The 25477-nt window shown below is 58.3% G+C and overlaps 1 protein-coding gene across 3 annotated transcripts; it reads right to left on the reverse strand.

Annotated features, from left to right (window-relative positions):
• Positions 1 to 2890: 2890 nt before the first annotated feature.
• Positions 2891 to 24157, reverse strand: CLTB (clathrin light chain B). 3 transcript variants are annotated; one of them, XM_012781526.3, is made up of 6 exons: positions 23835 to 24157; positions 17912 to 17958; positions 9864 to 9981; positions 9553 to 9664; positions 7646 to 7699; positions 2891 to 3351 (listed from the first exon to the last, which is right to left on the reverse strand). In XM_012781526.3, exons 1-6 carry the CDS (start codon positions 24004 to 24006, stop codon positions 3180 to 3182), a joined length of 675 nt encoding a protein of 224 aa, XP_012636980.1. In that variant the 5' UTR covers positions 24007 to 24157; the 3' UTR covers positions 2891 to 3179. The 3 variants fall into 3 exon arrangements, with proteins under 3 accessions (XP_012636980.1, XP_075854516.1, XP_075854515.1); XM_075998401.1 differs by lacking the exon at positions 7646 to 7699 and adding an exon at positions 19705 to 19719; XM_075998400.1 differs by lacking the exons at positions 7646 to 7699; positions 23835 to 24157 and adding an exon at positions 20464 to 20650.
• Positions 24158 to 25477: the final 1320 nt, after the last annotated feature.

The raw sequence follows: 25477 nt of genomic DNA on the forward strand, positions 1-25477 counted from the left end.
GTTTGGTAAATTCGTTCTGCAGGCGCATCCCCCCAGCCCCTGGTTTTCGGTCTTTGTTTTTAGGAGGAAACAGGCTTTAGGCTGGAATGGCCCTTAGGAATCAGGTAGTCTAGTGATTTTCAAACTTTCCTGGTAACAGTGACCTGGGGCAGGTGTTAAAAATAGAGATTTGAAAGTGCCACTCCTTGAGATTCTAGACAGTGGGCCTAGAGTGATGCTGTTTGAAAAAACTGACCTAGCCAGCATTTTTTCAAACTTTTATTTTTTTTATTTTATTTAATTTTTTTTTTCTTTTGAGACAGAGTCTCGTTTTGTTGCCCAGGCTAGAGTGAGTGCTGTGGTGTCAGCTTAGCTCACAGCAACCTCAAACTCCTGGGCTCAAGCAATCCTGCTGCCTCAGCCTCCCGAGTGGCTGGGACTACAGGCATGCGCCACCATGCCCGGCTAATTTTTTCTATATATATTAGTTGGCCAATTAATTTCTTTCTATTTTATAGTAGAGACGGGGTCTCGCTCTTGCTCAGGCTGCTTCCAAACTCCTGACCCCGAGCAATCTGCCCGCCCTGCCTCCCAGAGTGCTAGGATTACAGGCGTGAGCCACCGCTCCTGGCCAGTTTTTCAGACTTTTAGTAGGAAAACTTTCCTTCAGAGGAGACCTGCCTTGGTTTTGTCAGAGGAAGGGGGTTCTGCTCTGCACTCTGCACCTGCTCTTCACCCCGCTCCTACTTCCTAAGAACTCCTAGGTCTCCACTGTTCTAGACCATCCTGGCTCTTGACACATTACAGAACAGGAAACAGGCTCAGGGAAGCTGCCTGGTGTACTGGGATGAACTGATTGGAGTAGGAGCAGCAGCAAGGTTTGGAGGTGGGATTGGGGGGCTGGAATGGGGCAGACTATGCAACTAGGAGGACCCTACCTCAACCAACTCCCACTCTCTCTCTGCTGTTGGCCTTGGGGAAGAGAGGTCCCAAGCCGGAGACCTGCTCCCCAGCTGCTTTGTCCCCTACTCAGGGTGCCTGGGCACATGGCCCATGGCTTCACTTCCACCAGGGCCACAGCCATTGCTCCCAACTCCTGGTGCACACAGTCCTGAAGCCCTCTAGCAATTTGTGTACTTAGGGTTTAGGATTTTGGAAGAGGAGGCTGGGGACCTGAGCAAACTCTAGAAGAGAGGTGACCTGTGAGTTCCTCATTCATGTGAAGTCCTCCTGGTCTGCGGTCAGCTCTCCTCAAGTGTGGATTCAGGGACCATGTCCCTCCCATTTGTGACTCCACCATTTTCTTTTTTTTTTTTTTTTTTGAGACAGAGTCTCATTTTGTTGCCCAGGCTAGAGTGAGTGCCGTGGCGCCAGCCTGGCTCACAGCAACCTCAATCTCCGGGGCTCAGCGATCCTTCTGCCTCAGCCTCCCGAGTAGCTGGGACTATAGGCATGCGCCACCATGCCCGGCTAATTTTTTTTTTTTTTTTGTATATATATTTTTAGTTGGTCAATTAATTTATTTCTATTTTTGGTAGAGACGGGGTCTCGCTCTTGCTCAGGCTGGTTCCGAACTCCTGACCTTGAGCAATCCGCCCACCTCGGCCTCCCAAAGTGCTAGGATTACAGGCGTGAGCCACCGCGCCTGGCTCCACCATTTTCTATACCAGCTTCAGGTTGGCAAAAGGGAAAAGAGGAAATGAAGACACACCCCTTGAGCCCCACGACAGAGTCTAGATTTCGTAGTGGAGGAGTGTATAGGACCAGGGCGAGCTAAGTTTCTTGCCTTCACCATGGTCTCTCAGCTGTGAGGCAGAGTAGTGCATTGCAATGACCCTTGGGAAGGACGTGGTGTGGTGAGGACTGTGGCACTTTCTGTAAGTGTTGGTGTTGTGGGGTTCCCCAAAAAAGGTATGTTGAAGTCCTAGCTTCTGGTTCCTTAGAATGTGCCCTTATTTGGAAATGGGGACTTTGCAGAGGGAATTAAGTTAAAATGAGGGTTAGTGTGGGCCCTAATCCAGTATGACTGGTGTCCTCAGCAAAAGGGAAAATCTGAACACAAAGACATGAATAGAGGGCAGACAGTGTGAAGATGGTTATGTGAGGATGGAGGAAAGATTGGAGCGATGCAGCTGCAAGCCAGGGAACACCTGTGGCTACCAGAAGCCAGGAGAGAGGCCTAGAACAGATCCTGCCCCAGCTCCTTCATAGGGTGCCTTGCTGGCACCTTGATTTTGGACGTGTGGCCTCCAGAAGTGTGAGACAATACTGTTACAGCAGCCCCTAATAATACAGATAAATATTAGGACACTAATATTTATCGGCAACTACTCAAATCTTTTTAAACACCATGCAGGTCATGAATGTCCTATTCGTAGCCTCTGCTGAAGGGGAAGAAGGTGTGGTCATTGGTTATTTGTCCCAAATCCCCAGAAGGGCACAGCGGAAGGAGGAGGTGAAATACAAGAACAGTTGGCCCTCCACATCCAGAGGGGCCCAGCCAACCCTGAGGAAGGGGGCCTGGCAGAGACCACCTTGACGGGCCTCTCACCGGGCTTAGCGGAAGCCACCACAGGAACCTCTGGTCTTGCCTCTTCCCTGCCCACTATGAGCCACTTCCCCTCCGGGAGCCTGGTGTCCTCGGCTCTGTGATGAGAATAACAGAGTCGGGACCTCACAGACTTGTGAAAGGACCAGAAAGGATCCTGTGAGAGGTTGTCTTTCTGCCTGGAGGTGGAGGCAGCAGACGTAGACAGGTTAGGGCACCCACTCCTGGCTGGAGGACTCCTGGGTTTCCTGGAAACATCCCCACCTTCTCTGAAGGCCACGAAGCTGGAAAACCTGTATGCACAAACTGAGCCCTGACACCAATTGTGGCTTCCAGAGAAATGAGAATGATAATACATAAGTGTAAAAAGAGTTAACAACACATCCTTTAAGCCAAGAAAAAAATACATCAGGAGGGACAGTCACACTCGAGTGGACTGAGAGGAGGCGTGAGGGGCTGGGCCACAGGGCCAGGTGGGAGTGCGGGGCTGGAGGGGTGAGGGTCCCCCTTTTCCAGCCCCGGGAGATGGAGAGGAACGGAATAGGCTGTGCGCCGCAGCTGCTGGAGACAATTCCCACCCCGACCGAAGCAGTTGCCCCTCTGCCCAGGCCCGGCCCAAGCTTTGTGGCCATGCTCATGACGACAGGCACCCCTAACGGGACAGCGGCGTCTGCTTCAGGGACATGAGCACCGAGCGTAGGCGGGACACGTCTTTGCACTGCTTGCTGCTCTTGGGGTTGAAGTCACACAGCTGAGCCACCTTTTCCCACTCTGTGCCTGGGGTCTCCTCCTTGGATTCCTTCACGAAAGCCTCCTCCGATGCCCTGCAGGTGGAAGTAGGTCAGAGGTTTCCAACTGCTCACCTCCCCCCGGGCCAGTGCTGCTCTGCTCCCTCAGAGCAAGGCCACTCCGCCCAGCCTTCCCTGGGACACTTTTACAGAGGCCTCCTCCCCAGCCCTGTGCCCTCTGGCCTCCAATACCCGGGAACAGCCTTGGCATAAAAGGAAATCTAGCTTGGTCTTGCCTCAGAACCTTTGCACTTGCTATCACCTCTTTCTGGAATGCTCTCCTCCCAGACCCGCCCGTGGCTGGCTGCTGCTTGTCACTCGGGTCTCAGTGCAGGTCTCTTTCACCCCCTCAGGTGGGTCTTCCCAGCCTAGGTTACCTCCCCATCAGGAGTTTCCAACCTGGGGCTCCTGACACCTAAAGGCCCTTGGAGGAACAAATGCAGAACTGTACCTATTTTCAACATTTCCGAAAACTTGGAAATTGACTCACCACCTAACCATATGAAGTACCTAGGTCAGCATTTGCCTAAATGTTTTGTGCAAGTAATCTCCAGAAAAAGGATCGTGGTCAAATATATATGGAAAAGTCAGTTAAAGAGGATCTTTTTTTTTGGTGTCTGTGTGTGTGACAGAGTCTCACTCTGTTGCCCGGGCTAGAGTGAGTGCCGTGGCGTCAGCCTAGCTCACAGCAACTTCAAACTCCTGGGCTCAAGGGATCCTCCTGCCTCAGCCTCCTGAGTAGCTGGGACTACAGGTATGCGCCACCATGCCCAGCTAATTTTTTTCTATATATATATTAGTTAGCCAATTAATTTCTTTCTATTTATAGTAGAGATGGGGTCTCGCTCTTGCTCAGGCTGGTTTCGAACTCCTGACCTCGAGCAATCCGCCCGCCTCAGCCTCCCAGAGAGCTAGGATTACAAGCATGAGCCACCGCGCCCTACCTAAAGAGCATCTTTATACCAAGACTCAAGACTTTCAAAGCAGTTAACATGCTAATGTGCATCCTGAACCTCCAAGTGGAGCTCATGGACAGAGAACCCACCACGTCCCGAGCATGTGTGACTATGGAGCCCTCGTTAGCCCGGAATGACTATTGTCTCCATTGAGCCACAGCCTGGGGAATGCTCCATTGGAAACTTTTGCTTTTGTTAGAATCAAGTTAGGATAAAAACTGATGGCCTTATCATCAGGAGTTCTGGTTGACAGTTATAGATGTCCCTGATTAAGGGACAATGGAGCAACAACGTTTAGAAAATACAGTAGAAAGGTCGGGGGCGGTGGCTCACGCCTGTAGTCCTAGCACTCTGGGAGGCCCAGGCAGGCGGATTGCCCGTGTCAGGAGTTCAAAACCAGCCTGAGCAAGAGCGAGACGCCGTCTCTACTAAAAATAGAAATTAATTGACCGACTAAAAATATATAGAAAAAATTAGCCGGGCATGGTGGCGCATGCCTGTGGTCCCAGCTACTCGGGAGGCTGAGGCAGTAGGATCGCTTGAGCCCAGGAGTTGGAGGTTGCTGTGAGCTAGGCTGACACCACAGCACTCTACCGTAGGCAACAGTGAGACTCTGTCTCAGAAAAAGAAAAAGAAAAAAAAAAGAAAATACAGTAGAGTGGGCAAAATCTAAACATTGGAGTAAGAGAAAGGTAATAAAGGATTCTTAGGTGGGAAGGGCTGGGTCTGCCTCCTGTTTGGTCAGCAAGGGACCCTGGAAAGCCCCTTTCTTTTCTCGGAAGCCCCTTCTGCAGCTCAAGCAGGGCCAGCTCTGCCACACGCCAGACACCGGCTGACAGTGGGGACCTCCCCATGTGACCCCACAGACTGCGCCGTGGAAGATGTTGCTTACAGGCCGTGTGCTCACCCCCTCACTGCGATGTGAGGGTCATGACTCCGCCCTCCCGATAGTCCACTGAGGTGGCGAGTGTGTGCAGGCTTGGGGAAGTGCGAAGCGTGTTCATGGAGCTGGGTGCAGAGGGAGTGAGGGGAGCTATCCGAGGGGCTGGCCCTTCAGGGCCAAGAGGCCCCTTCCGTCCATGTAGCCCAAGGACCATGTGGTCCATCCGGTGGCATCTGCATCACCACGGAGCTTGTGAGAAATGCAGAATCTTGGGTCTCACCAGGGCCCTTACAGAATCAGAATCTGTATCTGGTTTCACAAACTCGCCCAGCAATTCATAGGCGCAGGGACGTCTGAGAGGCCCTGGTGTAGACTCTCCCTCTCTTCGGGGCTGTCTTGGGTGCCCCCTGGGCCATTTCCTCAGGCTCCATGGGAGCGCTGAGCCCTCTGCGGCGTTCCGTGGCACTCAAGCCCATCTGGCATCTTCCTCCACCTCGGGAAACCTCTCCTGGCTCCCCGCTGCTTCATCAACTCCAAGCTTCCTAGCCTGGCACCACGGAAGCTTTGCAACCGGCCCCAGGCTGGCCGCTTCCCAGGCTCAGCCCCACCCAGGCCCTCAGCCCTGGCCACTGCGGGCAGCGGGGTCACTACCACCTCCATGCCTCTGCCCCAGCTGCTTCCCCTCCTTCTCTCCCCGCCCCGACCTCCCGCCTGCAAAACTCCTCCCACTTGGAGGTCCAGCAGAAGGTCCCGCATCTCCGAAGCCTGCCCTGGGCCCCCCAGGAGGGAGGCCGAGTCTGCACCAGGGCTCCTTCCAGAGCTCGCTGCGTCCTTCCCCAAGGCTCTTGTGGCAACACGCTCCAGACCCTGAGCACCTCGGGGGCGGTCTGTGTGCGTCTCACTCCCATTTATTTATTTTTATTTTTATTTATTTATATTTTTTCTGAGACAGGGTCTCACTTTGTTGCCCAGGCTAGAGTGAGTGCCATGGCGTCAGCCTAGCTCACAGCAACCTCAAACTCCTGGGCTCAAGCAATCCTACCGCCTCAGCCTCCCGACTGGCTGGGACTACAGGCATGCGCCACCATGCCTGGCTAATTTTTTCTATATATATTAGTTGGCCAATTAATTTCTTTCTATTTATAGTAGAGACAGGGTCTCGCTCTTGCTCAGGCTGGGGTTTTATTTTTGTTTGTTTTGTTTTTTTGAGACAGAGTCTCGCTTTGTTGCCCAGGCTAGAGTGAGTGCCGTGGTGTCAGCCTAGCTCACAGCAACCTCAATCTCCTGGGCTCAAGCAATCCTCCTGCCTCAGCCTCCCGAGGAGCTGGGACTACAGGCATGCACCACCATGCCCGGCTAATTATATATATATAGATATTTTTTTTTTAGTTGGTTAATTAATTTCTTTCTATTTTTAATAGAGACGGTGGTCTCACTCTTGCTCAGGCTGGCATCGAACTCCCGACCTCGAGCAATCCGCCTGCCTCGGCCTCCCAGAGTGCTAGGATGACAGGCGTGAGCCACTGCGCCCGGCCTCACCCCCATTTAGGCAGGGCTGGCACAGGGTCAGCGCCGGCAAGGGCTGGACCTCGGCAGAGCGGACGGGAGGGGCGGAGGACCCTGGTGTGCCCTGCGCTCCGCGAGGGAGGGCTGAGCCCGGCTGCCCCGGGGACGCACCCCAAGTGAGGAACGGCAAGCACTTGGCACACACGTGGTGGACGCCGCTCACTGCATCTTCCCTGCAGCTTCCGGGTCCCCAACACCGCCCTCCAGGCTTAGCTCTCCCTCACCGGGTGCTCCAAGAACGCAGGAACCTTCCTTGTGGACTGCCAGCCATTGCACAGCCCCTGCGCTAAGCATGTTAGTTACATTTTTTTTTTTTTGAGACAGAGTCTCCAGCTGAGGGTGGCACAGGAGGAAACCTGCCTGCCATCCCAGGTCTAGATTAGTCATCGTACCCACCAGACCCCAAGCCTGGAACACGAGAGAACATGTTGGAACGTGTGGAACATGGTGGCTGGGGCAGGGGCTCCTGGCCGAAGTCAGTGCCCTTGGAGGCAGGGGGTGGGCAGGGACAGATGCGCACATGAGGGCATCTCATTCCTCTTTGCATGCCTCCCGCATCCTGTGCTCCGTGTTTGTTTTGCTCAGTGAAAGGGCCCTTCACCCCACCCACCCACCCACCGCAGCTGCTTTGCCGTCAGCCCTCCCATGCGGGAATGGCCTGCCATCCTCTCTGCCTCCACCCCGCAGGGCTCCATGTGGCCGAACTGCCTCCAACTTGCTGGGGGGGATGGAGCCGAGGGTTGGTGCCTGCACCTGCCCCCCCCACCCGGGGGGTTGTCCGCTGCTCTGGCCACTGCCCCAAGCCCAGCCGCACTGCACTCGGTTATGCCGGGCAAGCAGGAGACTCAAGAAACCGTGTGCTGGCCACGCACGGGGCTGCACCCTCTCCAGCTGCCCCCACGACGGGAGCAAAAGGGACACATACACGTAGCCGATGATGTCAGCATCTGGCTGCTGGTAGAATGCTTTGTCAGCGATCCTTGAGGCACAGGTCAGGGGAAGGGGTTAGGTGGGGAAGACAGACAGCAAGACAGACGGCAGGCGAGGGGGGTTAAAAAGAAAGAGAGATGGCATTAGTACCCCCAGTGGGAGAGGTGTTAGGAAGCACAGTTCTGCAGCGATCCCAGAGAGGAGAGTGGGGATCCTTCATCCCTGCCCCAGGGCATTTCTAAAACAGCCCTGACCATATCCCTCCTCCTGCCCAAAAACCTTCAGTGGCTCCCCACTGCCTGTGTCTCTACCCAACCCTATTATCCAAGGCCCTCACCTTGTGACCCCCCCCCTTCCTCTCTTCTATGCTACCACTCCCCCACCCCCTGTGGCCCAACACACCTTTCCAAACATCCTTTCCTTCCTAACATGTTGTCCCCAGGTCTGGAATGGCCTCCCCAGCCCCCTGCCCTTTCTTCCCTGAAGAATTCCTAGTCATCCTCCAAAGCCCAAGTCTGCAGACACGGAGGTGCCTTCCCCCCTGGCTTCCTGGCTCGCTCTGCTTCCTCAGCCTCTATGCAGAGGGCACTCCTGTGTTCGAGCTCAGCAGCACCTGAGATTCTCTCCTCTCAGCTCCTGGAGGACATAAAACCGGGTCCTCCTTGTCTCTACCTCCTCGGCACCCAGCCCAGAGCCTGGCATGCAGCAGTTTCTTGAACAGAAGACGGGTGGCTTCCCAGAGGGGGCCTGTCCCTTCCTGGAAGGTTGTACCTTGAAGGGCACGGCCTCAGAGGTAGGGGGCCTGTCTGAGCCCATTTCCACAAGGTGTTCTCTGGTGGCCTCTGCTGTCCTTGTCCCCTCCATCATCCGACCCCCTTCTCCCCATTGTCCTCTGCCGGGTGAGGCACCCCCTCACTCCCTGAGGTTTGGCTGGGACTGACCCCCGTACAAACCAAGGAATGGGACGATCAGGATGGGTCCCTGGCAATGGGATTGCCCAGGATGGGTGGTGGGATTGCCCAGGATGGGTGGTGGGATTGCCCAGGATGGGTGGTGGGATTGCCCAGGATGGGTCCCTGGCAATGGGATTGCCCAGGATGGGTGGTGGGATTGCCCAGGATGGGTGGTGGGATTGCCCAGGATGGGTCCCTGGCAATGGGATTCCCCAGGATGGGTGGATCCGAGCATCCCTCCCGTGGCTCCAGTCGCGGCCTGGCACGGGCACATGACCCAAGCCAGACCCGTCGGGGGGGGCAGGCCAAGGACTTTGGCTGGACCTAGTTTCACTGGAGCTGCCAAGAGAACAGGGCAAAGCCATGGAGCTGCTGATGGCCATCCTTGTCCCCCACACCAGGGGCGCGTGCCCAAGAGCGGAGCCAACGCAGAGGAAAGCAGAGCTGAGCAGCGGTGGCAAAGCGGGTGCCCGGGCTTCGAGGCTTCATTTGGGCCTCGCAGCCCCTGTGCCTGCAGTCCCGGTCCCGGCCTTTGCAGTGCCTCGGGCCACTGTTTCCTTTCCACCTTCAGCCACTATGGGCGGCAGCGCCGGCTTTCCGGCAAGCGGTGAAGTGCGTGCACAGGTGGGCTCCTCACGGAGCCAGGCCGTGCCCGCCCCGCCCTACCCCTGGCCAGGTGCCCGGGCCTCGCTGTTGGCCGCGGGCCCCAGAGAGGAGGCCAGGGGTGACGGGACCTCGTCCTCGGAGGAAACGCCAGCTTCTGCACCCTGGTGCAGAGCAGCGCCAAAGGGCACGGGGCGCCACCCTGGCACCTGAGGACGCAGCCCTGGGGGTACAGTCCTCCTCTCCCGCTCCTGCCACCAAAGGCCTGTCCTCAAGGAAGCCCTCCCTGCCATAGCTCCTCTCCCTGTCCCCATGCACTGCCTCCAGGCCCCACGGCTCCTCTCACCGGTTGTTGATCTTGTTCCTCTCCACCTGCTCGCTCTGGCGCTGGTTCCACTCCTCCAGGTCCCTCTTGGCCTTCTCTCGCCACTCTTGCTCCGTCACCTTAGAGGCTGCGTCTGCGGCCCCCCAGGGGAAGGAGAGGCGGCTTCTCAGCCGGGGGACACAGACCGGCCACTGCCCCGGCTGCTCCTCCCCTGGCACCTGCCAGGCAGCCCAGGGCCACCCTCACCACCCCGCCCCGCGGTGAGGACGCCCACTCGCCCTGCATTGTCCCCTGCAGCCAGCCCGGAACCGCCGCCGCAGCCCTGCCCTCACCCAGCTCTTGCAGCCGTTTCTTCTGCTCCTCTCTCCACTTGCGGATGCTCTCCGGCTCCTGAGTCAGCCTGTCGGCCTGGGCAATCGCCGCGTAGCCATCCGCCGGACCGTTGGCCTCCTAGGACACAAGCAGGCGGCAGCAGACACAGCCTGTCACGCCTGGCCCGTCTTTGCTACCCCCACTGGGGACAAGTGCCAAGGCACCCCTCACATCTGGATAACTCAACCACCTCGAACTACCCCATTCCCATGAACTACCCCATTCCCACCAACTACCCCATTCCCACCATGTCCTCTGACCACACCCTGTCTTTGCACTTGCGTTTCCCTCTGCCAGCAGCTCTCCTCCTGCTGTGTGACCCTGGGCAAGTTATTCAACCTCTCTGTGCCAGGCCATTGTCCCTAGGACAGCCACACCCATTTATACTTCAAAAGCAGGAGACTCCAGAAACTGTGGTGTCAGCCACTTTCTTCACCATAAAATGGGCTCAATAATAGTACACACCCCACAGTGTTGACATAAAGATGCAGTGAGTTAAAAGAAAAATAAAGAACTTAGAGAACTTCTTGGCACACAGTGAGTCCCCCTGTTTACTGTGATTAAAGTCACTCTCTGTCATAGCTGTGTTAACTCACGACACTTACACAGTCTGAATGGACCTCACTTTATTTTTATTTTTTATTTTTTTGAGACAGAGTCTCACTCTGTTGCCCGGGCTAGAGTGAGTGCCGTGGCGTCAGCCTAGCTCACAGCAACCTCAAACTCCTGGGGTCAAGCAATCCTCCTGCCTCAGCCTCCTGAGTAGCTGGGACTACAGGCATGCGCCACCATGCCCGGCTAATTTTTTTCTATATAGTTTTAATTGGCCAATTAATCTTTTTCTATTTATAGTAGAGACGAGGCAGGCAGATTGCTCGAGGTCAGGAGTTCGAAACCAGCCTGAGCAAGAGCGAGGCCCCCGTCTCTACTAAAAATAGAAAGAAATTAATTGGCCAATTAAAAATATATAGAAAAAAATTAGCCGGGCATGGTGGCGCATGCCTGTAGTCCCAGCTACTCGGGAGGCTGAGGCTTTGAAAAGGATCGCTTGAGCCCAGGAGTTTGAGGTTGCTGTGAGCCAGGCTGACGCCACGGCACTCACTCTAGCCTGGGCAACAGAGTGAGACTCTGTCTCAAAAAAAAAAAAAAAAAAAAAAAATGGTAGCTAGAACTATTACTGTTCTTATTCATTCCCATTTTACAGGGGAGGAAACTGAAGCCAGGAGAGATGGCACAACACGGCGGCGGCAGAGCCCGGGGCTAGAGCCCAGGCCTCTGACTCCAGGCAGGGGCTCTGCCCACTTCTCCCCTGCACTGACAGCGTTTGGAATTGTGAGCTCAGCTCAGCAGGCATGTCACAGCCTCTGCTCTGGCCCAGCTAGAGCCCTTTTCTGACCCCGCCTCAGGGCCTGCCAGCCCCCTCTGGCTCTCCAGGGGCCTGGCATTCCTGTCTGCACAAATCCCACAAATCCCACGCTGCAGCCGCCCCCACACTCCAGCGGCTGCCCTGGGTCTCCCACCCTCTCTGGCCTGCACTCGCCTCCCCTCCCGGCTTTAGCTGGGGAAATCTTCCTCCCTCCCTCAAGTCTCCAGCTGGAGTCCCCAGCTCAGGGACACTCCCCAACGCCCCAAGCACTTTTCATGCCCCTCCCTCTCTGTCCTCCCTGTCAACACCTTCCCCACCTTCCCCGAGTCTCCCCAAAGGAAACATGGGCTCCCGGGGGCAAGGCCAGGCCTCCTGTGTGGCCTCTGCACCCCTGTTCCACCCATTCGGGGCTTCCTGTCCTCCTGCACACACTTATCATAGCTGCCATGACTGCTGTTATTTAATGTCTCCTCCCCGTGGGACAGTGGCCGGCATGCCCTTTGTCCTGTGGCACCCACCCCTGTCCCCAGCACATAGCAGGTGCTCAGTAAGCAGTGCTGAATGAGTGAAGACCCAGAAGCCAGGAGGAGCCTGGTTCAGAGGAGGCCGTGGCAGGCAGGGCGTGGGAGCTGGGGGTGGGACAGCAAGGCCACTGCCTGCAGCCCCTGGGGCGTGGGGGAGGGCGGCCAGCACAGGGCGGTGCAGCCTGGCACTCCGTCGGCCCTGCCCTCGGGTGGGGCGGCCGGGCACCACCCTCACCCTCCTCCTGCTCAGCAGCCTGCTCCACTTACAGACTCTCCAGCATCACGAGGGGCCTTTCCAGGGCTTTATTTTCTTCACAACACTTATCTGTCTAAAATGACTTATTCGTTTCTGTGTTGACTATGCCTCCCCCCCTATGAGGTCAGAGACGTCAGAAATAAAAACAGGCCGGGCGCGGTGGCTCACGCCAGTAACCCTAGCACTCTGGGAGGCCCAGGCAGGCGGACTGCTCCACGTCAGGAGTTCGAAACCAGCCTGAGCAAGAGGGAGACCCCGTCTCTACTATAAATAGAAAGAAATTAATTGGCCAACTAACATATATATGGAAAAAATTAGCCAGGCATGGTGGCGCATGCCTGTAGTCCCAGCTACTCGGGAGGCTGAGGCAGGAGGATCGCTTGAGCCCGGGAGTTTGAGGTTGCTGTGAGCTAGGCTGACGCCACGGCACTCACTCTAGCCTTGGCAACAAAGCGAGACTCTGTCTCAAAAAAGAAATAAAAATAAAATGACCACCACCCCATCCCCGCTCTGTTAGCAAGCAGGTGCTGAGCCCTGTCTCCGTGCCGGCTGCAGGGGGGTGGCCAGCAGGCATCTCCGCCACTCGGACTCTCCACTCCCCAGATTTGCCCTTCCCCTGTCCAGGAAAAGCCACCACAGTCCCAGGAAAAGCCACCATAGTCCCAGGAAAAGCCACCACAGTCCACTTGGTTGCTGAGGCTCAAACCTCAGGTCGCCCTGGATTTTTCCTTCCTGTCCCGCTTGTAAGCCCCAGCAGCTCCCATCACCCCATCTCTAAAACGTGCCCCCAAGTGGGACCACTTTCCACTGTCCCCCCTGCCGGCCCTGCGCCTCTGGCCTGGACCACGCTGGTCTCCCCCCCAGCACCTTCTCCACAAAATGCCAGAATGACCTGTTCCAAGCCTAAAGCAGATTCATCATGTCACGCTTAAAAAACATCCGACGGCCCCCACTGCGGTTAGAATACCATTCAAGTGATCTGGTCTCTCCCTGGCCTCGGATTTCTGTCCTCGGTCTGTGCACTCGTGCCACGCCGGCCCTCAGGCGTGTTCATCCTGCGGCTTTTTGGGGTCTCCATCTGGGGCACTTTCCCCTCGAATCCAGAGCTGACATCTTCCTAGGGCTCCCCTCTGTCTTCTGACGGAGGCGCCAGCTCTGAGAGGGGCCTCCCCCAGCACGCCCCCCTCTCTAAGCAATTGTCCTGTTTCATTTTCTTCATAGCACTCACCACTCTCCAAAATGACTGGTTCGTTTACTATCTGTCTCTCCCCACCCCCAGACAAGTAAGCAAGCCCCACGAGGACAGAGGCTGCCTGTCCCATGCAGCATGCAGGACAAGGAGGGCCTGGCTGCAGGAGGATTTCAAGAATATTTACTGAATGAATTCACAGATGCTCAGGAGAGGATGCTGGGGGCAGGGCGGAAAGAGACAGCCCATCTTGCAGGGGCTTGGAAGGGGGAGTCCCCTGCACATGTGAGAACATGGCTGGGGACCTTGCTGAAACACAGGCCAGGCAAGGAGGAGGACGGGACAGGGAGGGCAGCACCATTCCTGCCAGGGGGCGGGGGAGAGTGAGGACAGCCGGGAAAGGGCATTCCAGGCCAGGAGCCAGCATGCATAAGCACCACATGTGGTCCCGTGCCTTTGGGACGCTCAGAGTACACAGATGCCACCAGATGAGAGCCGGGATGCAGAGGAGAGGCAGGCGGGAGAGAGGCCCCGGGGCAGGACTGTGGTCCATTTGCACACCTCAGGGAGCATCTCCAAGAAGCCTGCCCTGAAGCAGAGACTCAGAGAACTCACAGTTCAACGGTTTTCTTTGATCTTTACAACTCTGCAAGGTGAGTTTTATTCTCCTTGTCTCACAGGTAGGGAAACTCCAGCTCCAAGCACCAAGCCCACCCAGCCAGGAAGTGGCAGAGCCAGGCTTCACGCAGAATGACTGGCTGTGAGCAGACTCAGCACAGTAGCTAACAGGGACCAAAGTCACTTCCGCTACACACGACTGTGTGCCCACCTGTGTCTCCCCGGAAGTCTACTTTCCCACGATTAGAGGCTGTGTGCACCTCCTCCAGGGCCCCCGCCCCGTGCCCCTGCCCTCTGCCACACGCTGACACACCACCACCCTCGGCTCACTGGGGGGGGGCTGGGCAGGAAGGAGTCTGTAAGGAGCTTCCAGGGCTGGGAGCACTTTGCTTCACAGCCCTGTGGGGCAGCAGGGCAGCCCCCACCCCCCACTCTACAGACAGGGAGTCAGGCTCAGCGCAGCTCTGTGACCAGTCCAAGGTCATCCAGCCCGGAACAACCAGAAAATGAGGCCCAGGTCTTCTGACTCAGTCCAAATTGCCGCTGTGGCCTGCAGTCTGGGTGTGGGAACATTCAGACCCCAAATCCAGGCATCCTCCAGGGTGTCTCACAACACCTGATGTCAGGAGGTGGCCCTGCACCAGGCCAAATTGGTACCGCTGCCCCCCACCAGCAGTGGGGGCCACAAATGCACCCGTCTGGTTGGCCTCTCCAGGTCTCCTGACACCTGCCCTCTGTGCAAATCCCAGGCTCCAGGTGAGCCCTGCACCAAGTGACGGGCACCCTCTGTGCCCTCCCCATACACTGTTCCCTCGGCCAGGACCACCCACGCCCCTGGGCAGCCTCGAAACCCCTCCCAGCTGTGTCCCCTGACTCCAGCGAACCTGGATGCAAGTCCTCTCTCACCAGCTGCACAACTGGAGCGAGCCGCCCCATCTCCTGGGCGAGACGGCAGTAACGAGAAAACCGACATCACGGCTCATTGGGAGGGTTAAATCAAGTCACACCTGGAATCTTGGACAGTGCCGGACACACAAGAGGAGCTCGGACTCTAAGCTCCAGAGGCCCATCCATGTCCGAGGACTCCCATTGCTTTTGTCCAGGCCCCTGTCCTTTGCTAGAGCGAGGACGAGCCCCCCAGTAGGCCTGCCCCCACACCCACTGTCCCAGCAGCAGAGAATGCGCGCTGACGAAATGAATGAAGGAATGGCCGATTCCAAAGCAGTGGGGCAAGGGGAGGGCGCGGGAAAAGCACAGGACACGCCACCCAGGGGACTGGACTTTGAGTCCCCCTTCTGCCACCCACTGGATGTGTGTCCTCTGAGATGTCCCCTCCTTGGGCAGCTCGGATTTGAAGCCTGTCAAATGAGAGCAACAGAGGGCCACCCGAGGAGGGAGGTGAGGCTGGCATGAGATGACAGCTGTGGACACTCTGCAGCCCGTACAGGACGTGCACGCAGGAGGGATGGCACAGGGCTGTGGCTCGCTGTGTCAGGTGGTGTGGGCCCCACACCTGCTGGCCCTTGTGGCCCCACAAGCAGGCGAGCGCAGTGGCGTCGCTGGCTGGCAGGGTCCCAGGAAGCAGTTTGCTGCTCCTCTCCCCTGGGATGCTCGGCCCCAGCCCTGCCGGTGACAGGGAGAGACAGGGACCACACCTGGGCTCTTCTTCAATCACGTGAGCATCCCGGCGGGGTGACCGGGTCACGACCAGGAGGGCTGGCAGCCCAGGGTGGCTCCCCAGCCTGCAGAGGTGCCCCAGAGAGGGAGGGGCGGGAAAGAGCAGGACCCGCAGGCAGGAGGCCAGCGCCAGCTCCCAGGAATCCCTCTCCTGAGGGACCCGTCCCCGCTGGGCAGGGCTTTGAGAGCCTCTGGGGGCCGCGGTGGCCAAGCCTGTGCCATAACGCCAAGGACAAAGAGGATGAGGCACATCGGCTTGGGGATTGACCAGCTAAATCTAAGCCAAGCTGAGCTGTCGATTCCTCTAAGCAGCTCAGAGGAGGATGGCAGCGTGGGGGGGTGAGGGGGCCTTCGGAGGCCGTCTGCCCCGTCCCTGAACGCCAGGTGGAGCTGAATGAGGTGTGGACAGGTGTACCCTTAGATCTTGCAGGGGCTCAGGTTTGTACCTGGACCCCCCCAGTGGCCCACAGGCTGCAGGAAAGAGGAAATGGAACACAAGCTCTGCCCCATCCTTGAGGCACCTGGCGGCCACTGCTGCCCCTGCAGCCGCAGGCCGCACCCTGCCATGCTCAGTCCTAAGGGGTGTCTGCAGGGCTTCCACTTGCCACCCAGCCGGTCCCAGCAATAGCGGGGTACCGCAAAGCACCCCAGATCGGGGCTCAGGAGATGCAGGTGAGCCAGAGCTTTGCCACTAAGCTAAGGATTCTAGAAGGGCACTGATGTGAAGTGATTTACAAATAAACACACCTGGGTTATTGTTGGCAACTTTAGTGAGACTAAGAGCTCCCGCTGAGACTGGGAAGGAAGCCCGAGGGTGGGTCCCTCAGGCTCACCCAATGCAAAGCGGGGCCAAGGGCTGGGGAGGAAGCCAGGGGTGGGGGAGGGGGCAAGTCCACCAAATGTGGAAAACTCCAAGACTGACTGATTTCCTGTGTGACTTTGCATTAGTCACTTCACCTCTCTGAGCTTTACTATAGTGTTCTAGTACTTCTGTGGTTCCAAATGTACCTCTAGCTCCAGGTCTACTTTAGGACTTTTTTTTTTTTGAGACAGAGTCTCACTCTGTTGCCTGGGCTAGAGTGCCATGGCGTCAGCCTAGCTCACAGCAAGCTCAAACTCCTGGGCTCAAGCGATCCTCCTGCCTCAGCCTCCCAAGTAGCTGAGACTACAGGCATGCACCACCATGCCCAGCTAATTTTTTCTATATATTTTTAGTTGGCCAATTAATTTCTTTCTATTTTTAGTAGAGATGGGGGGTCTCGCTCTTGCTCAGGCTGGTCTCGAACTCCTGACCTCAAATGATCCGCCCTCCTCGACCTCCCAGAGTGCTAGGATTACCGGCGTGAGCCACCCAGCCTGGCCCTACTTTAGGATTTATGGGTCAAGCTCTTTTGTGTGTGTCCAGGGCCTGGGCAGCTAAGTCTCCATGATCTACCAAACTGTACAGGAATAAAATGCTCGTTCTTTGGCTCTCTCGGGCCCAACTAGACATGAAGCTGCGAAAGTCCTAGAGATCGACTTTTCTAGCTTGCTAATAGTTGAGTAATTTTCCAGAAACAGGACTTGGCCTGTTTCCCCGTGTAAGGTACCAGCCCATCCCTCTTACATAAGGAAGTATTGTTTATTCTCCCAGAGGATTCAAGAAGCCAGCTCCTCCCCAGGGCGGGGGCTCAGGAGATCCCACTGCCTCGGCCCCAGGGATCCAGGGTCTTTGACCCAATCTGAGTGGCAATGGAGGCTCATTCAGTGGAGGCTTAAGTCCACCCAGGCATCTGGGGAGGCGGGTGAGGGCTGTCCCATCTGTGGGCTCCCAGGGATGCCACTCGTAGCTGAGTCTAAATGCTCAAGTTGGTTTGTGTGTAAGTGAGGCGAGGAGGCCTAGCAAGGTACAGAAAGAAGCAGAAATATCTTTACTAGGCCCCCCTCCTTTTTTTGGTATAAAAATCACTATAGGCCGGGCGGGGCGCTGTGGCTCACACCTGTAATCCTAGCACTCTGGGAGGCCGAGGCGGGTGGATCCTTTGAGCTCAGGAGTTTGAGACCAGCCTGAACGAGACCCGTCTCTACTATAAATAGAAAGAAATTAATTGGCCAACTAACATATATAGAAAAAATTAGCCGAACGTGGTGGCGCATGCCTGTAGTCCCAGCTACTCGGGAGGCTGAGGCAGGAGGATTGCTTAAAAGCCCAGGAGTTTGAGGTTGCTGTGAGCTAGGCTGACGCCACAGCACTCACTCTAGCCTGGGCAACTCTCAAAAAAAAAAAAAAAAAAAAAAGGACAGGACAGGAGCGGGGCCTCCACCACCACGACGGGGCGGTCCGCCACCAAGACCTAAGCTGCTGGTCCCCACCGCTGCTGCGAGGCAACCTTGCTTACCTGGAACACGTCTCCATTGACTGCCGTCCCCGAGTCCTCAGAGCCAGCTGGAAAGACAGCAAGGAGACAGCGTCACTCACTGTTCAGCGGGTCCCACGTGAGCGCCCTGGGCCAGCCTCTGTGTATCTACGGCCGCTGGGCATCGCCCTCCACTCTTAGACATGATGGGCACAGAACTAACCTGGGCTCCATCCTCGGCTATTCACAACGCCTCTCACAGCCACTGTCACCTTGATTTTCACTACAGCCCTGCGATGAAGCTGGTACCAACCCAGTCTACAGATTCTCAAGCTGAGGCTCAGGGAGTCTACATGATTGCCCAAGACCACCCCGCTGGCAATAGCTCCTCATAGGTGCCGAAAACTAGAGGACAGCCAGCCAAGGCTGGGGGTGGCCGACCACCCCTGGAGCCCCGATCACCCCTGGAGCCCCGACCACCCCTGGAGCCCCGATCACCCCTGGAGCCCCGATCACCCTTGGAGCCCCGATCACCCCTGGAGCCCCGATCACCCCTGGAGCCCAGATCACCCCTGGAGCCCCGGCCAGGCGAGCAGGCAGAGGTGCTGCGGGCTAGGGCGGGACTGAGGGACATAGGAAGGAGGGGCCTGTGCACCTCCACCTGTCCCCGCGGCACCTGGAGCAACTGCACAACCTGGAGCAACTGCACAACCGCTCCACCTGGGAGAGCAGGAGCTGCAACCCCCACCAGGCCCATTTGTTTTCGTTGTGCCCCTCCCAGAAGGATCTGAGTTTGCCCTCAGCAGTGACCCCTCCCACTCCTTTCCCTAACTTCTGATTAGTCACAAATTCCTGGGGCATCTGCTGCAACAGTGACCCTCAGAGCTGCCTCTCCTTTCAGCCCCGGCCCCAGCCCCAGCTCCAGCCCCAGCCCTCACCATCCTGTGCCTGCACGGCTGCTCTGGTCTGTCTGCCCTGCTAGTGGCCAGTAACTGGCTCGCTCTCTCTCCTCCTCTCTGTCTTTCCCAGCGCCCTGCAATGGTAACTGCGACTTTGTAGCAGCTCTGTAACTATTTGTCGAATAAACATGAATAGCTGCATTAGAGAAAGCAAAGGATGGGCGCGTGGCTTTTGGCCATGCACAGGTCTCCCCAGACCGCAGCTGCCCCCTCTCCTGTCCCTCTTTTGAGACCAAGCACTGGGGCAGGTGTTTTGTAAAACACACATTAACCTGTGTCACTCCTCTGACTCAAAACATAACGAAAACAAACCCTAAAGAGATCCTCTTCCCAAGGACCACAGGATCACGTGGCCCCGCAGGCCTGCTCCTGCTTCGGGGACTTTCCATGGGCTGTTCCCACAGCCTGGAAGGCTAATCCCGCACCTGGCAGCTTCTGCTCTGAGGCTGCCTGATCAGAGTCCCCTGACCACGCCCTCGGCCGCCCTCTGGCAGCTGCCTTTCCTCCTTAGTACTCACATCGGTGCTTATCATCCGTCTTCCCCACTTGAACGGACCCTCCATGAGGGCAGGGACTTTGTTTTGCCCACGAGGGGCTCAGCACCTGGAACAGTGCCTGGCACATGACAGGGACGCACTAAATATTTGCCAGGTGAAGGCATCTCACCCTGGAGCACAGGACGTGGGGATCTCCAGTCTCACCCTGCCCATTCTTCCTCACTCACTTCCCACCCACCCCTCCTATAAACCCTGAATTCTGGTTTCCACCTTCCCCAAACACGCCGCTCCCTACCTGCCGTGCCTTTCTTGCCGCTGCCCTCTCTAAAGGACGCCTTTTTGGATCCGTTCATTCTCCAAGATCTGGTTCACAAGTCACCACCTCTGGGCAGCCCTCCCCTTCTTCCTCCACTTGCCAAGGCACTGAGGGAAGGTCTTCCCTCTGGGAGCACCCAGAAAATTGTCCAGCCTCCCCCCGCCCTCTTGTGCAATTACTTGTGCCTCCCCAGCCAGGAGGGGCTCGCTTAGCAGGCTCTGTGCCTCCCTCAGCCGCTGAGGGCGCCCGCACGGACCAGGTGTGCAGTAGTGACTTGGCCGGATGGAAGCTGAATTGCTCTGGGGGGGAGGGGGAGGCTGTCGTCTGCAAGGCCTCTCAGAAACTGCGATGCCTCCCAGCAAAGAGCCCCGAGAGGCCATGCAAGGTTATCCCAGCTGGACAGATGTCTCTTCACTAGCCAGACAGGGATCTAAGCAGCAGTGACAATGCATTAGGACTGCAGGGAGGGATAATTAGTCCCAGGGAAATAATCCCCAGGTGACATAAAGGATAATTGACTTTGCCTTCAGAGTCAAACCGTGACTGCTTTTGACCAAGTCTGTCAGCTGTCACTCCCATTCATTCGCATAGGGTATCTCCTGCATGGGTATCCCGGTCCCTAAATCAGGGTGGGACCAACTGGGTTTCAGCGGCAGCATCTTCTACAAAAGGGCTTCTTCTCCTGGGCCATCTCCTTCTACCAGGCCCTTACGTTACCAGCGTCCATTCACAGAGATGCTGGTCTGTACACTTGGCCTTCTGGAGAAGGGGCACCACCCCACTCCGCCCTGACCAGCCCCAGTCACGGACCCCCGTGCCCACCTGCAGGAAGCTGCTCAGGGCCCATTCTGGGCTTCGGAATGTCTCTCTGCCCCAGTCTCTCAGACTTGTGAGTATTCCTCTGCAGATGAGGTTTCAGCCTCTTTCGGAATCCACATACACCCACACATAGAATTACGAGTATCTGTTCCCACAATGCTCTGCTCAGTCTCCTGCACAATGACAACCGCGAGTCCACGATCAGAGGCCAGCGGAGCAGAAGTGAGGCAGGCGCAAGTCTCAGGGACAAGCCCCTGGGCGTGTCACTCCCTTCGGCTGCCTGACCCATTTTGGAACAAGGGCAGAGTTGGTCCAGAACATTCCTATGAGCTTACCGAGGCCCAGCAGGAGAAATGGGCTTGCCCAGAACTGATGGGCAAGTCAGAGCCAGGACTGGCGCTCAGAGAACTGGGCGTGAAAAAGTAAACCTTCTGGGCCCTGCCCAAGGCTGATGAATGGAAACAAAGTGTCCGTCACTCAGGCAAGCCACAGATCCAGCCGGAGAGGACAGACTGCCCTGGCTCAGGCCCCACCCAGACGCCTCTTTCCCCAGGGGCATCTGGGAGCTCAGCACCAGGGCACTCAGCACAGGGACTGCTGAGGACCCCACACCCAGGAGAAGGGGACCCAGAGGGGCTGGCTGGTGGCTGCTGCGGGGACCAGCTTCCGCCCGCTCCCAGCAGGCCAAGGCACCTATTCTCTGCCCCATCCGGGCTCTTGGCACTCGTCCCTGCTCAGGGCAGGATTACCTGTTCAGCACTGCTGGACTGAGAAGGGCGGGATCAATTCTACCCTGTCTGGCCACGCGTTGAGCTGCCGCCCGCAACCCTCCTCTGCTCCCCAGACAGCCACCTGGGTGGGGGGGGAGCGGGGGCAGTTGAGTATTTGCAGCCCCAGTGTCTGTGAATCGGGGAGACGCTGTCTCAGAGGGCTGTGGTCCTGGCAGCTCCCTGGATGAAGAGGCATGTCACTGATTCTCTCCCCGTGGCCTTGGGTCTGAGGCCAACCTTTGCCCCACCCCTGCCAGAGAGGGACCCTGCCACCCAGGCTGTCAACCCCTGGAGCCCCACCGTCCTGAGAGAGGCCACGACTCGCTGGACTCCGGACACCTCTGCCTACCCTCAGCCTGAATCCTGTCTACCCTTCCCTCCCTTGGGCTCCGAGGGTGGCTCCTCTCAGCAGGGCCTCCCTGACCTCACCATACCCCTCCCGGCGCCTCACAAGACACACTGGGGAAAGGGGTGATCTCAGGGAGGAGGTGTGGACCAATGAATACTAGAGCATTAACTCAGGAAGGTATTTCCGAGGAATTCCCTGGGACCTGGGAGGGAGGATGCAGGCTGCGGTGCTGGGAGCCGCTGCTTGTTTCGAAGACCTCCCCTGCTGGCTTGGGCAAGTGGCCAAAGACGCCTGCTGCCTCACTCCCACGTGCATCACCTCCGGGGAGACTGCCCCCAGGGTGGTGTCGGAAGAGACAGAGCCCAGAGCCATCACTCACGGCTGCGTGGCTTTGGACGGGAGGCTCAGATTCTCTGGGCCTCCAGCTGCTCACGTGTCACGGAGGCTAGTTACGTGTCTCACACGCAGGGGACACAGACTTGCTCAGACTCCTCAGTCACAGGGGCTGCCTTGCTCATTTCTCCATCCCAGTGGCCTGGAATGCAGGAGGAGCTCAGCAAGGGTTGCATGAATACAAACACGGCTGTAAAGAGCCTTGTGAACAGGTGAGAGTGTGTGTGTGTGTGCGTGTGTGTGTGAGTGCACTTGCGCCAGCATTTATTACAACAGACCCATGAACTCCTCCAAAATGACACTAGCAGGAAGGGAAGTCTGTTTTGGATGATGTACTCATGAAGGTGATATCTACTTTTTCTTTTCTTTTCTTTTTTTTTTTTGAGACACAGTCTCGCTTTGTCACCCAGGCTAGAGTGAGTGTCGTGGCATCAGCCTAGCTCACAGCAACCTCAATCTCCTGGGCTCAAGCGATCCTCCTGCCTCAGCCTCCCGAGTAGCTGGGACTACAGGCATGCGCCACCATGCCTGGCTGATTTTTTCTATATATATTAGTTGGCCAATTAAGTTCTTTCTATTTATAGTAGAGATGGGGGTCTCGCTCTTGCTCAGGCTGGTTTCGAACTCCTGACCTCGAGCAATCCGCCCGCCTCGGCCTCCCAGAGTGCTAGGATTACAGGCCTGAGCCACCACGCCCTGCCGATATCTACTTTCTCCACTAGATATTTTACGAGATAGTTCTTTCAAGCCAGAACCAGCGCAAGAACACCATTGGTAAACAAGATATCACGGGAAGCAGGCTCTGAACCCTGAGGTCGGAAACCAACCACATAGCCCAGGACCACTTTGGAAAACCATTAAGTAGGCAACCCTTACAAACCCCTGAAGGGCAGGAAGCATCTGACTCAGGCCCCTTTAGGCCCCTGCCCCCACCCCAGTGTCAAACTCAGAGCCAGGCTCCTGGAAGACAGCCGGTCAGGCGGAAAGGGCACAGAGACAGACAGACACAGGTTTAAATCTTTGATCTGCCATATACTAGCTATTTCCATAGAGTACTTCTTTGAGTGTCAGTTTTGCCATCTCTGAAATGCTCAATAATGTGCATGAAATGATTAAATGTAACTAGGCCCAGCGTGGTGGCTCACGCCTGTAACCCTAGCACTCTGGGAGGCGGAGGCAGAAGGTTAGGAGTTCGAAACCAGCCTGAGCAAGAGCCAGACCCCTGTCTCTACTATAAATAGAAAGAAATTAATTGGCCAACTAATATATACAGAAAAAAATTAGCCAGGCATGGTGGCCCCAGCTACTCGGGAGAATGAGGCAGCAGGATTGCTTGAGCCCAGGAGTTTGAGGTTGCTGTGAGCTAGGCTGAGGCCAGAGCACTCACTCTAGCCTGGGCAACAAAGCGAGACCCTGTCTCAAAAAAAAAAAAACGTAACTAACATGCTTAGGGCAGGGGCTGTGCAATGGCTGGCAGTCGGCAAGAAAGATTCCTGCGATCTTGGAGCACCCGGTGAGGGAGAGCTAAGCCGGAGGGGTCCGAAGGCCACTCCTGCGTCACTTAGCTGGGAGCCTGTGACAGCCAGGGAACTGAGAGGCTCAGGAGGGACTCTCAGAACTGGGCTGGGGTTGGATTCCAGGGCCGGCCAGGCAGGGGATGAAATGTCACGACGGAACTCCTGGAGTCTCCGGGCGGGCGCGCAGCCCCAGCAGAGGCCTTGGCCCATCCCCCAGCTCCGAGGGGACGGGGGTCTGCGGGAAGATTGCAGCCCGGCCCCCGCCCCGGACCCGCGCACGCACGGCCGGCCTAGGCAGGCCTTCCCGACTCCGGGCCCGGCCCGCAGGCCGCCGCGCTGACTCACCCGCGCTCCCGGGTCCCGACTGGCCGCGGGCGGGCGCCGCGAAGCCCTCGTCGTTCTCGATGCCCGCGATCTCGCTCTCCTGCTGGGCCAGAAAGGCGGCCGCCGGGTCTTCCTCCAGCGCCGCCGGGGCCCCGCTCTCCGGCGACGCGAAGAAGCCAAAGTCATCAGCCATTTTCGCCGCGTCCCTACCGAGCCGCGGCCCGGCGCTCGGCTCCGCCCGGACCGCCGCGGGGAGCGGCCTCGGCGGTGACTGCGGGCGCTGCGGGCGCGCTCCGCCCCACCACGGGCACTGTCACTGCGCTGCGGGCGCGCTCCGCCCCACCGGTGCTGTCACTGCGCTGCGGGCGTGCTCCGCCCCACCGGCGCTGTCACTGCGCTGCGGGCGCGCTCCGCCCCACCACCGGCGCTGGCGCTGTCACTGCGGGCGCGCTCCGCCCCCACCACCGCCACTGTCACTGCGCTGCGGGCGCGCTCCGCCCCACCACCGGCGCTGTCACTGCGCTGCGGCCGCGCTCCGCCCCACCACCGGCGCTGGCGCTGTCACTGCGGGCGCGCTCCGCCCCCACCACCGGCGCTGGCGCTGTCACTGCGCTGCGGGCGTGCTCCGCCCCACCACCGGTGCTGTCACTGCGCTGCGGGCGCGCTCCGCCCCCACCACCGGCGCTGGCGCTGTCACTGCGCTGCGGGCGTGCTCCGCCCCACCACCGGCGCTGGCGCTGTCACTGCGCTGCGGGCGCGCTCCGCCCCACCACCGGCGCTGTCACTGCGCTGCGGGCGCGCTCCGCCCCACCACCGGCGCTGTCACTGCGCTGCGGGCGCGCTCCGCCCCACCGGCGCTGTCACTGCGCTGCGGGCGCGCTCCGCCCCACCGGCGCTGTCACTGCGCTGCGGGCGCGCTCCGCCCCACCACAGGCGCTGTCACTGTGCTGCAGGCGCGCTCCGCCCCACCGGCGCTGTCACTGCGCTCTGGCCGCTCCGCCCCACCACCGGCGCTGTCACTGCTCTGAGGGCGCGCTCCGCCCCCACCACTGGCGCTGTCACTGCGCTGCGGGGCGCTCCACCCCACCGGCGCTGTCACTGCTCTGTGGCCGCGCTCCGCCCCACCGGCGCTGTCACTGCTCTGTGGCCGCGCTCCGCCCCACCGGCGCTGTCACTGCGCTGCGGGCGCGCTCCGCCCCACCGGCGCTGTCACTGCGCTGCGGGAGCGCTCTGCCCCACCGGCGCTGTCACTGCGCTGGGGACGCGCTCCGCCCCACCGGTGCTGTCACTGCGCTGCGGGCGCGCTCCGCCCCACCACCGGCGCTGGCGCTGTCACTGCGCTGTGGCCGCGCTCCGCCCCACCGGCGCTGGCGCTGTCACTGCGGGCGCGCTCCGCCCCACCGGCGCTGTCACTGCTCTGTGGCCGCGCTCTGCCCCACCGATGCTGTCACTGCGCTGGGCGCGCTCCGCCCCCACCCGCCAGGGAGGGACCGGCGGGATGGCCGGGAGGTCGCCACGCAGCGGCCACGGGATGCGGCAGCGGGACTTGGGTTCCAGGACACCCGACTAGGCCCCATCACCCGCCCGGCCTAGAGGCGGGAGTGCGGGACAAAGTGCCCACAACGTGCCCAGGCCACGACGGGCTGGCCGCCTAGCCTCGGGAG

This window comes from Microcebus murinus, chromosome 28 (assembly GCF_040939455.1).
Source record: "Microcebus murinus isolate Inina chromosome 28, M.murinus_Inina_mat1.0, whole genome shotgun sequence".
NCBI classification, from domain to species: Eukaryota; Metazoa; Chordata; class Mammalia; order Primates; family Cheirogaleidae; genus Microcebus; species Microcebus murinus.